Raw genomic sequence first — 13219 nt, forward strand, 5'->3', positions numbered from 1 at the left:
ACCTTTACACCTTAAAAGCTGGAGGGAGGAATCTTACACCAGCAGCCCTTTTTTCCCTCCATCAGATCATTGAATCCCAACAACCTTCTTCTTCTTCTTCTTCTTCTACTCTATTTCTTTGTGTGGTGTACAAAGCATGCTTGCTGCCCTTCTCTTTATTTTATCCCTAGATTCAAATGAAACAGAAATACACCAGGCCAATGGAAACTCTCATAAGATCCAAGTAGATCCAAAAATTAAGAGCAGTAGAGAGGGTAGCTTTTAAAAAATTGATCACAAACAAGAATCAGCATGTACATACCATTCAAACTTATAAGCGCATTCATAAACTTTAGATGATATCATTTACTGTGCAAGTTCTACGTTATGAAAATGCTCATCGAAAACCTATATAGATTTGAAAGGAACACTACAAACTATAATAGGAGTAGCAGATGCAACATCTTGAAAAGGACCTACCATTTTCCCACGTGGGAACCATCCAAGATCTCCACCTTTCTTCTTAGATAGACACTCAAAATACTCTATTGCCACTTGTATCTAGATACAAAGCTCTATCTGGTGAGGTTGTACACAACCCACGAGTGCATGCTAGCCTAGAAAAAAGAGAGAGGCTTTGTGCCCTCCATAAGCTAGTGCATGGAGGGCACAAAGCCTCTCTCTTTTTGTGTGTTATTTATGCTAAGATCAAGTCAAGGCACCTGACTTTTTGTACATTATTTATTCCCAACTTTTTGTGTGTTATTTATGCTAAAATTAGGTCAAGGCTTCGTCAAACCAATCATGTCAAAGCTCAGACAAGCCAGTGAAAAAGTAATAATCAAGGCTTTGACGAGCCAATTAGGACAAGGCTTTGACAAGTTAGTGAAAAAGTAACGTAAATAATACACACCAAAAAAGTGAGACCTCATTTTAGTATAAATAACACACAAAAAGTCGAAGCATAAATAACACACACAAAAGATGGAGCATTAAGGCCCATTACACATCGACATACCCCTGCTTGCCCATGCTGGGTATCCACGGCCCATAATTCATGGGGAGGCAATCTCCCCCGCCAATACATGGGCGGTGCGGTACGTGTAAGGCGGTGCGGTACGTGTAAGGCGCCTAAATAACACACAAAAAGTTGCCCTCAGGAGCTTCGTCTCCACCTTAGACCTTCTCATGAGCCTTACCTGCTACAGCCCGCCAAGCACTCTTCAGCATCCTCCGGCACGCGTCTACCTACTGTCGTGCAGACCTGCTGGTCCTTGGCCATTGCCTCCCTTGTGCCCAACCTCACGCCTGATCAGTGCCATGAATCAAAGCATCCAGCGTTCGAGGCTGAGCCACCATCCCCAAGCCACCGTCTGCCATCGTCAGTGCTTGGCCGGCCAGGCGGAATGAGCCATCGTCAAAATGGGCTTCATCTAACACATCTACTTGGAAAGCCATATACGATGCCCAAGCGCTTGTAAACGCCGACGGAAAAAGGCCTCTCTCCTGTTATGAATGTGTGGGGCATTCTACCAGGATTAAATCCAAAACGAGATATAATAATCAGTGTGTGTTTTTAATCCTAAATGAGATATAATAATCAGTGTGTGTGTGTCAATCTTTCTCTGTGTCTGCTTTGAATCCCTTCCTCCGAGCATAGGGGGATTCTTGTGTTGAGAACCATCATGGTGTTTAGGTTGCTCTTACTACCAAGGACCTCTTAGCCTAACATTCGAAAAGCAACCTCCAACCAGGATTTGTATCGATTCTATGGGTATTAGAACTTTGATGTATCCAAATATGTATCATTGGTTAGAACATATGTGTATCTAGCATTGAATCAATCTCTAGGCATTCGAACATATGTTATAGGGGGTTTGTTGGAGGGTGTTTGTTGGAGATATGTATGTTATCTCGCCATTTATTATTATACGAGTTCCAAAGTCAAAGGACAAACTTATAGCCGAAGTGTGTAACTACATGTGTGAATACTCCTTATGAGTTTCCTAGAATGTGTAAATGTGTTTATGTACGTGAGCCCACCCTTAGGTGGATAAGATATTATGTGTGTGTTAAGTAAGATGTCAATGGCCATGCCATGTGTCATTCACCTAGTTGGTTTGATTGAGTCAAAACATAAGGCTACTTGCCTATAAAAGAATGTACTTGAAGGAGCTTTCAACACAACAACAACTAATCGAATCATCATTGTATCGTGCAATCTTGTCTCTTGAGTTTTGTTCTCTCCCTATATCTCTCTGTCTCCTACATCTCCACACACAACATGAGGAAGTACTTTGACCCTCCTTAGCTTACAGCAAACCCTATCTTCCTATAATTGGTGTCAGAGCCAAGGAGGGCATGTTGGGATGTTGTTAGTGGAGCTATTTGACTTGTTGATTCCTTACGACGAAGTTGAACGAAGGCTGAATGCGTGTATGAGTAGATGGACAAGCTTGTTGACATGTCAAGTGTAATCATAGAGGCCAAAAACAAGGTTGTGTAGTAAATCCTAAGGGTACCAACTGTGACATCACTGACAATGCGAGAAGCCTCTGAGCCCTATATCATGAGCAGATAGACAAGCTTTACTTCAGCTAGTGCTTCTTTTCCCTAAGTGCATGCCATAACTAGCAGTGTCTTTGAATTTGCCACTACTCTTGCTTGCTTGTTTGTTTGTTTTTGCTGCTAGAGCTCATCCAAGCTCTCATGATGATCGATCTCCTCACTCGCTCCTTTAGCTTCCTTTAACTTGACCATATGTTGTTATGCTACCCTTCTGCTATGCCTTTTCTTTTTAATGGCTTATCTAAACAAGATTTTCTTCTATAGTGCCGATCTAACTCCAAGATTGTTGCTCAAAGCTATCTAAAATGGGGCCCCATCTGCGCTACCTCACGAGCCTCTATGATTGGTAGCCCTTGTTGGTGGCTACTCCTTTCATACCTATTGCAACTGTCCAATACTTATTCTACTTAGAAGCATTACTTTTGCTGCATACATTGCCCTCGCACACCTCGAATTTGAGGCTTAAATAGCCTTCTATAAGACTTCAACAAGCTATGTGTGTAACTCCTCCATTTGATGCAAATTCAATGATATGAACCTAGCGTTGTTGGCTCTTTTCTCGCTCTATGTCTAAGCCCTCTATTACCTTTCAATGTAGTCCTTTTTTTGCTATGATCATTGGCTCTTGAAACCCTTTTCTTGAGGTTCCAACAGAGCCACCGACATGGCCATGAGTCTAAGCTTCCCACAATGAACTTCAACATGAATGCTTCCCCTCTTTGCATGTCAAATCGTCACAAGGGTGATCTTCATAGGTTTCTTTTGAGAAATCAAAGGTTCACATTATAAAAGCAACCAATGGCCTCCACATTTCACTCATCTTCCATGAGCAAACTACCATGTTGAGCTCATCTTCCATGAGCTCAACATGGGATTCCACTCTACTTGCCCCTAATTGGACAAGAATCCACCTTCACCATCTTTGCCAAAGTCCAAAGAACTAAGGGAATGACATGTCCCTTCATAATAGTAGCCCTTTCCAAAAATTGAGCATTCTCCTTTGTCCAAATCAAATTTCATGAGGCAAAATCCATAAACAACCAACCTTCTTTGGTGTAGTCTCTTCTTGGTAGACAACAACTGGGTTCCATGGTAAAGGCGCTTGCTCTTGTGGAGAGCAAGTCTCCTGCTTGTGCTTCTATAATGGACTCCTTTGGAGAGCAAGACTCCGTCTTGCGCTATGTGCACTTGTTGTTGGGTGTATTGTGGAACACTTATCCCTCGTGGTACATCAAAAGAGATATGTCAAGTTTACCCTAAAGCTGTGGTTTTTGGACTGCTTCTGCTCATGGTCTACTTGCAAGACCAACACCAAATTTTTGAACCATTATGGCATCCAACACAGTTTGACCAATTCCTTTGGGAGCGAGCCGTGAGATTCCAAGTCCTGCTCTCTCTCCTTCACGAAAGCTCTACCCAAAAATAGAGTGGTTGAATGCCTTCTTCATAAAATTTAAGGTAATGTTTACAGACCCAACTGATGAGTCTAGAGTTCGGAGGGTTGTAGGGTTATGTTGTTCCTCCACTCATGTCTATATTTCATTAGCTCATTTCTTCCCAAATCCCCTCACTTGAAGCAGATCCAAAGGAGTCTAGCCTTCTTCGTAGAAAAGCACTCTATTGAGTACTAGTGGTCATCGTTTGCTGGGATTGAAGGCTAGTGGGTTTGAGAAAGTATAATGGGATGCTCTAAAGTTGATGGTGTTATTGCTTCCAATAATCAATACAGATCAAAGGTCCTTGGTGTTTCTGGTGTAGGTATGAAAATGGTTTCATACAAGCTTTTTTCTTTTTTTTAAATTGATTTTCTTTTTTGCTATTGGGATCACATGTCCAGGTTCACGTCTCCAAGTCCATGTGTCCAAGCTCTATTTCCAAGTTCAGGTATGCGAGCTCACACCAGTAGGTTCACGAGTCTGGGCTCACCACTTAGCTCACATGTCAAGGTTCATGCCTTTATATTGACGTCCCCAAGCTCACATATGTAGGCTCATGTGTCCAGGTCCACGTATGCAAGTTAAAGGAAATGATTGTCAATGCTCATTGTCAAAAATGACACATAAAAGTAACTAGTTTTTACACTAGGCCAATCAAACTCAAAATGATCCGACCTCAATTACGAGTGTTAAGCAATTATGTATACTAAGTCCTTAGACTTTCCCTATTTCACATTAAGCACAAGATAAGACCACTTTACTTATTCCAACGCTCCCTTACAAAGAATAAGTGTCTATTTACATAGATAAGATGACAAAGCACCTTACGATAGATCAACCAAGTGAAACCATGTTACCTTCAATGTAGTCAACACAATCCTCTATCTCTCTTCATGTGTTTGTTGGGTTTTTGACCTTTGAGAGTTGGTATCAACAATGAATCACTAAAAATAAGATACATAATACTAGTTTTTATGTGAAACATTTCCACAAGACTAGGTGTTATAAATAATAGAGTTTATGTGAAAGGTTTCCACAAGACTAGGTGTTATACACGACAACCTACTATGTTACTGCAATGGTCTTTTGCACTGTTTATATAGTGGAAGTTATCTTAGCTTCTGCACATTGTTATATTCTTCTTATGGATCTGTCTAAAGAACATTGTGACACGTGGACCATGTGCACGACCATCACATCAAGCCCTGTAAAGACCCCAAAAGGGCTAAATGGGATATTGAGTTTTAAGAGCAACCTTATCTTCCTTCATTCACTGATGTATTGTATATGGGTTCCTTCATATGGGATGTAGTGTATATGGACCACACATGTCATTTATGGCTTCAACATGGGCATTCAACCCAATTCCCTTTCAATGCATTCCTATAATATTGAAGAGTAAATAATAGTCAATTCATAAGGAGTACTACCTATTAGTATTGGAGCCACACCACAAAAATGATAAATATAATTATGAAAGTGAAAAAAAAAAAAGCGAGCCCAAACGTAGAGTAGGTGAGATGGTTCCCATGCCTCCTTGCCCACTCCACATGCCTCCCACACGACCAATCATCCAACTGGTAAACCTTGTTCCCATGCATAAACTACACACTGGGAGCATTTATTGTATTGCCTAAAAACCTTTATGCTTACCACCTCACCAGGCACAGTACTTTGAAACTTTGTTTGGAGGGCCTTTTGCACATACCTCCAGATTACACTACACTACTTTACAGGTTTGCTTGGAGATGGCTTGCAGTGGGAAAAAATCAGCTTGCTCAAGCAGTAATGTAAAGTGGGATCTTTAAGGCAGAACCCACCCATCATACACCACATTAGCAACTCCTACATCTTGAGATCATATCCACAAAAGTAGCCCCAGCCATAGCATCCTCTCCACATTCAACCATCAATAGGCTAACTCTTACATTTCCCACTTATCCTACAGCTCTCTCTATCAACTTTGAATCTTGCACTCATCCTTGAAAAGTTGAATTCACATTTTGCATTGATCTTTGAATATCTACAGTTCAACCTTGCCTTGTCTCAATTGAGTGTGTTCAAAAACCTTCTCTCTCTCTCTCTCACTCTCTCTCACACAGTGAGAGCTCCCTTGGATTGACATTCATGCACCTCGGTTCGAGTCTTCCCCGTCGATTGGGGTCTCTCTCAAGATCATTAAGTCAATGTTAACCTCTCTCCTCTCCTCTCTCTCAGTGAGATCGCAAGTTCAAGCCTCCTCTCCTCGCCTCTCTCAATTTCTCTCTCAGTGAGAGATCCCAAGTTCAAGCCCCATTCCCTAATGCCAAAATATGGACCATGTTGATTTGCTTGCCAATGACGTTTAAAGGACCACCTTTTCTCTCTTCCAAAATAAAAATGTTCTCAAGTACAGCTGCTTGTGATCAAGAGGAGGTCGGTCTAAGCGAGTGTTTTGAAGCCTTAAAATACAATCCTAAATCAGAATTATAGCTTTGAACTTCTCGACTTGTGTAAGTTATCTTTAGGGTAAAGCCTAGGCATTTGTGAAATATTGCCATGATAAGAAAGCCAAATACCAGAATTCTTTCAGCCTTACAAGCCATTCAAGGTAAGCCAAGTACCAGAATTCCTCAGCCTTACACAATCTTGCATCAGCAACGCATTTGCAACCAAAGGCAACCCTGCAAAGAACAGCGTGTAAGTGCAACCCCACCGCTATCTTCCTTCAGCACATTGGCCTAGTGCCCCTTGGCATTTGGTGTGCAGCTAGAGGAGAAATGGCATTGCTTTGCCTAGAATCTCCATGTTTTGGGAATGGATTAAGATGATGATTCCTATTGTTGGCATTATTCTGCAACGATGCATTTTGGAATGGTCGCAATGACCCATTTTGAAATGCTGGCCCAGCACCATTATGGGCTTTTCTCCCATTATGCAGAGATTGCAGAGTGCCATTTGAATGAGGCCAAGTTGAAGGTTCACGACCTGAATTATGAGAGTACTTGGTCATCTCTCTTGTGTTTAGTAAGGGTTCAAGAAGCCCAACAATATCCTTCATGAGGGGCCTCATCTTTGCATCTGAATTAAGACAGCTGAAAGCTAAAGTTGCAACACGGTGAGCCCCTTTCATGGAGTATTGACCCTCCAACCGAGGGTCAATGATACGAAAAACTTTCCGCTTGTCATTCAGGTAAGGTTTGGCCCACTCAACCAAATTTTGCTCCCCACCAGGTTTGTTTTTGTCCACAGCTCGACGCCCAGTAAGGATCTCAAGGAGAACAACTCCAAAACTGTAGATGTCACTTCTAGCCGTCAGATGCCCTGTCCAAAACATAAAAACCCACATAACTTTCAGAATGCAAGCAAGCTCACTTATGCTACATTTTAGAAGCAGCTAGGCTGACCACTTCAACAGCACCACCATGTCCTACTGACAGGGCAGGCAGCCACCAGGAGGGTGCCCACATCTGCGCACAACACAGCACGGCAGTATTGCCACATGGAACCCCAGTGAGTGCCCCCCTCCCGTCCCCCGCCCCCCTTCTCCCCCCACAACACAGCCAGTCTCCGGGGGAGTGAACGGTTACTGTTGCGGCCCTTTATTGCATGTATAGGTCCCCATCCACATGAAATTCCCCACATAAGGGATAAACAAGAGCTGTCATCTACCACCAATCAACCCCACCAAACATGCACAAGAATTGCACCTCCAACAAAACCTCACAAAATAAGGAGATTTCTGGAGTACAAATGGATGACCTGTTGCTACATACTCGGGGGCAGCATAGCCATACGTGCCCATTACTCGAGTTGAAACATGTGTGTTATCTCCTGTAGGTCCATCCTTTGCAAGCCCAAAGTCTGACAGCTTTGCATTGTATTGCTGCACTCACAAGAGTGCAAAAACCTGTCAGACTAGTCAAAAAATGGTGAGTACAAAACCTGAAAACTAGCCATCTCAAAAAATTTCACAGACCGAATCCAACAAGATGTTTGATGTTTTGAAGTCCCTGTAGATGACTGGTCTGTCTGCTTCATGCAAGAAAGCAAGACCCCTAGCAGCACCCACCGCAACTTTGATTCGGATAGCCCAAGAGAGGGCTTGATTGTGACTACTACCTGTGATAAAAGCATAATTTTGTCATGGACGATGACTACAACATGTAAAAAATTGCCATATAATACCTATCCTTATTGGTTACACATAAAGAGCAAACCCATAGGGCGAGCCCATAATGACTGCCCGACACCCATAGAGGGACCCATCACAACCACCTATGGGGTGGAACCATCAAAACAGTCCATGGGGTCCAGGACAGGCAATCTTTCCCATCAAAGCCCTGCCCATGAACCTGCAGGTGGGGATTTATATGTAGCGAACCTGCAGGTGGGGATTTATATGTAGCGAACCTAAAGAATCAAAGCACATGCAAGGGTTACAAAGTTTACTTGTAAAGAACACAAACTTACGCCTGAATAGATGATTCTCTAAGCTGCCACGTTGCATGAACTCATAAACGAGCAATCTGTGATCATCCTCAGCACAAAATCCAATCAACCGAACAAGGTTGGTATGATGAAGCTGGCCAAGGAAGTGCACCTCTGCCTGCGTACAATATGTTGACAGGAATAAACTCCAGATTGCAGAACTCAATTTTTTTAAGAAAAAACTTTACAAATGCAATGATGAAAGCTGAGTATCAGATATTTTTGTTGCCTTTATTATGTGCAAAATTAAGCCTGGTTCTGGTCAGTGGCCCATGAGGCAGACGGGTGATCTTGCCAATCTATGTGGCGTGGATGGGGAATGTTCTGTAACCACTCTAAGCCTTTCCTTGAGACCTGAATTTTAATTGGGCTACAATTTCACAAAACTAAGAGGTCTGTTTATCAGCCAGTTAGACAATGAAATTTAGGGGGATGGTTTACCAGCCATTCTTTGTGCCCTTGCAATCCTTCCAGATTGAGTTTCTTCACGGCTATCACCATTCCTGTTCCTGGGCGGGTAGCCATGAACCCGTGTTCATCAATCCAGCCCTTGAATACACAGCCAAAACCCCCTTCTCCTAGAACACTGTCAGGCCGGAAATTCCGTGTTGCAGCTTTCAGATCACTGAAGGAGAAATTCCTCAAGTTGCTACTGCTGGTGGAATGCCTCAATGGGTCTCCATCATTTGTAGCTGCTACATATCTGCTGCCATTGCTGGACCCATTTTGAGATATGTCACTTCCCTTTCCGAGTTGACCTGCAGACAAAAAAAAAACCAGAGGAGCTTCAAACCCCAGCTCTCCAGCGCTAAAAGAAAAAAAGAACAGAAATCCCTTGCTACAAGCTTTATTTTTTAAAACCAAAAAGCACTCAAGACCCTAGCTCCATGCTATGATAAGAAGAAGGACTGTCAAAAAATAACCCTAGCTCTAGGCTATGTTCAAAGGCAGAAAAACAGAAAGCCTGGCACTAAGCTCCATGCTACTTTAAAAGGCAGAAAACTGGCTGTGATAAAAAGGAAAAAATCAGAGGGCCTTCCACACCGTAGCTCCAGGCACTGATAAAAAAACACAGAGCAGAAGACCCTCAGAGGCCCATCAAAACCCTACCACATGGAAAAGAACGAGAAAAACAGTGGAGACATAAACCCAAGCTTCAAGGCAGGAGGAGTAAACTAGAGAGAGAGAGAGAGAGAGAGAGAGAGAGTGAGTTAAAGAGAGAAGGCCTCAAAACCCTGTCTAGTGAGGACACACAGAGATCAAGAATGATGTAGAAACTTACTTGGGCTTTCATGTGTCGGGCTCTCCGCTTTCACTGGGGCTACCCAGCAATTGCCCATCAATCTGCTTCTGTTTCTGTTTCAGAAGGCCCTCGATCTCATAAATCCATGGCTCCGGAAGATCACTCAAAATGGCGGGCTTCAAACTGATAGGGAATGCAGGACGCAGCTTCAAAATGGCTTCAAAATCTACAGCAAGTTGAAAGGCAAGCTTAAACTGAAAGCAAGCGCGCAACTCGAGGTCTCTCTCTCTCTCTGTGCGCGCGCGTGCGTGTGTGAGAGAGACAGAGATCTGCCTTCTATAGCCACTTTCTCTCACTGTAGGAACACGGGCAACCCCAGGGGCCTGGCCCAATATCAGGCAAGAAGGCGACAATTGTGCAGTGACCAAGACATGTCTTTCTCTCGTGAATGAGAATCCAGGCTAGCTCTGGGCCCTGGGGGCTTTTCTATGGCCAGCATATGGGACGGTGGACCCTGTGAGAAAGAGAGAGAGAGAGAGAGAGAGAGAGAGAGAGGATTCTATGCTGACCCCTTTGTCCCAATCCATGGGCCATGGCCCTCAGCTGGTCATTATGGCCCATGTGTGACTTGCTAAAAGTATATACCTTTTCACATGTCTGTTGGAATCATGCGAAAGGGTTATTGAGTCTTTTGGTGTGAACCACCTCTTAGTAAGAGTCACAAGGTAAGGCCTTGTTGCCTATAAAAGCATAGTACATGGTGGGAGTATTATCATCTAATACACTCATTCTTATTTGGTGCAACTCTCTCCCCCCCTTGTGTGTGTTATCATCTCTCTTTCTCCCTCTCGTATGTCCATCCATCTCCTTGCACTTGCTCCTCTCCAACAGGCACACCATGGATACCTTCAAACCTCCATAGAGCTAGCATGAGTTTTGATCCTGTGATATCCAGTATGGTATCCGAGAGCTGGGATGATCTGCATAGCCATATCACCCTCATCTCCATCACCCATGTGTTTCTACTATGCTACACCACTTTTTTTTTAATGTTGATCTCCACACCATGCACCCTGTTCTTGTATATTTTCTGGCACCGCTGCAGAGTGATCCATAGTGTTTTCTAATAACGACATTGCCTTGTCATGGACTACACCGCCACCTATGGCTTTTCTCTTCTCCGTGCGGTCCAACCCTACCTCGCCTCTCTCTCCCCATGCTCGGCAGCCTCACCCGCCACCTCACCTCTTCAACCCAACGAGCAGCCACCTTTGTCATCAAGAAGCATCCACCTTTATTATAGCCACCACCGCTCGACCAATCCCTGTTATCAAAGTTGTCGGCTCCAGCGTGGCCCTCTATACCACCTAATATTGTGTGCGACCTCTACATCAGTTGTTGATGCATCGTCAACAAAGCCTTTGCATTTTTTTCCAGATTTCTGTGTTTAGCAATCCACATCATCATCTGCAAAGTTTGGTATAAGATAAAAAGCAATTAGTCAAATTTAAAAGCTTTTCGTCTACTTGGTGCTCCTTTGCTTCACCAGTGCAACAACTTACACATGTGCTTAGTGATCATATTAGTTTGAGTTAAAATATCATGGAGTTGTTCATCCATTCTCTCTGGTTCTCTACCTTGGCTTTCATGCCTAAAAAGAGTTTACGTTAGAATATCATGGAGATGTTCATTCGTTCACTCAGATTCTCTGCCTTGGCTTTCACGCCTAAAAAGATTATAACCATCAATATTGCAAGCATCATCACAAAGCATCTAATCTTTTTTTGCAAGTACTCTTCCCACACTTGAGAATCAAGTGTCGAAACCTTGGAAATGTCGATGCAAGAAGACTACATCGAATCATTATCGATGTTCTACTATGGGGAGTTTTCAAACTTCCAAAATCATATTTTAAGTCTAGGGTTCTTTGCTCGTCCCCCAAAATCTGAATATTTTGGATGTCTTTTGGAGTTATTGTAATGCCTTGATGCTATAAAAGGCAAAGATGTTTTGGGGGTGGGGGGGGTGGGGGGGGTGGGGGGGGGACTAAGCAATAATCTCAACTTCTTCAGTCATAAGCTGATTGAGGGAAGAGATGGCTAGTTCATCTCTCTACTGTGATGTTATGGAGTTGGAGGTTGGTTGCTTCCTTTGCGTCTGGGTCTCACTACCTTCCCTATGAGAAGGGGTGTTGGAATAGTCGGAGTCTCAGTAGTGTGAAAGGGTTATTGAAACTTTTGGTGTAAACACTCTAGGTGTGAACCACCTCTTGGTTGGAGTCTCAGTAATGTGAAAGGGTTATTGAGACTTTTGGTGTGAACCACCTCTTAGTAAGGATCAGGAGATAAGGCCTTAGTGCCTATAAAAGCATTGTACATGGTGGGAGTATTATCATCTAACACAATCATTCTTGTTTGGTGCACATTCGTGTCACATACACAAGTGCTCTCTGAACTGTGCGGGATGGTCAACCCGTCCGAGATGAAGTGGCACAACTCTCTCTCCCTTGTATGTGTTATCATCTCTCTCTCTCTCTCTATCTCTCTCTCTCTCTCTCCAACTCCATGGCTTGAGCTTCCGTCTCCTTGCACTTGGTTACCTTCAAACCTCCATGGCTAGAATGAGTTTTGATCTTGTGATATCTAATACAAACCTCCATGGCTAGCATGAGTTTTGATCATGTGATAGCCAATACAAACACCTCCATGGCTAGCATGAGTTTTGATCATGTGATAGCCAATACAAACACCTCCATGGCTAGCATGAGTTTTGATCCTATGATATCCAAATCAATAGAGTGAGGTGTTGTGCACTTCTCTACAAGCATTAAGTGCAGTTTCACATGATGAATCTTTACTAGTGGTGTTGAAGGAATTAAGTGTATCCAGTGCGAGATGCCAAATGAAGCTTGAACTTTGACACAGAGAGAGAGAGAGAGAGAGAGAGAGAGAGAGAGACTATGGGGATTCACATATCCAAAGCACCATCAAAAGGCGTGTGGGCTCTTATCTAGGGCGTTTAAAAAAGAGAGCAATAAAAGCAGTGCAAATGTAATGAGTTGAAGCATCATCCTTAGACAACAAGAAAGTAAGAGAGGCTAGCGGACGGCAGGAGAGTGAGAGAGAGAATCCAATTTTAAGTCCTAGATGCCCCTTGCACGAGAGAGAGAGAGAGAGAGAGAGAGAGAGAGAGAGAGAGAGAGAGAGGGCCTCACTGCTATCTACTATCCTACAAGCCTCAATCTTGATTGTGAGAGATGCAAGCTACATAGAGAGCCATGATGCGTGCACAAAATGAAAGCAATAATCTAAGAAATGATATTTATTGAGAAGCTTAGAAACACTAAGGTTTAAGACTGTTAAACATTGGAATATCCTCATAAAATGATATTTTTCATGATTACAATTAATATTTATTGAGAGGCTCAAAAACACAGGTTTAAGACCGTTAAAACGTTGGAATATCCTCATCGAATTTATATATAAAAAAGCATTGAAAATGACTTTGGTTGTATATTTGCAAA

The 13219-nt window shown here is 43.0% G+C and overlaps 1 protein-coding gene across 1 annotated transcript; it reads right to left on the reverse strand.

Moving 5' to 3' along the window:
• Nucleotides 1–6298: 6298 nt before the first annotated feature.
• Nucleotides 6299–10154, reverse strand: LOC147611000 (receptor-like cytoplasmic kinase 176). The gene is made up of 6 exons (XM_086785642.1): nucleotides 9736–10154; nucleotides 8895–9211; nucleotides 8436–8571; nucleotides 7942–8084; nucleotides 7725–7848; nucleotides 6299–7286 (listed from the first exon to the last, which is right to left on the reverse strand). Exons 1-6 carry the CDS (start codon nucleotides 9791–9793, stop codon nucleotides 6691–6693), a joined length of 1374 nt encoding a protein of 457 aa, XP_086641768.1. The 5' UTR covers nucleotides 9794–10154; the 3' UTR covers nucleotides 6299–6690.
• Nucleotides 10155–13219: the final 3065 nt, after the last annotated feature.

This window comes from Cibotium barometz, chromosome 48, assembly GCF_041138505.1.
Source record: "Cibotium barometz isolate CiBa-2024 chromosome 48, ASM4113850v1, whole genome shotgun sequence".
Lineage (NCBI taxonomy): Eukaryota > Viridiplantae > Streptophyta > Polypodiopsida > Cyatheales > Cibotiaceae > Cibotium > Cibotium barometz.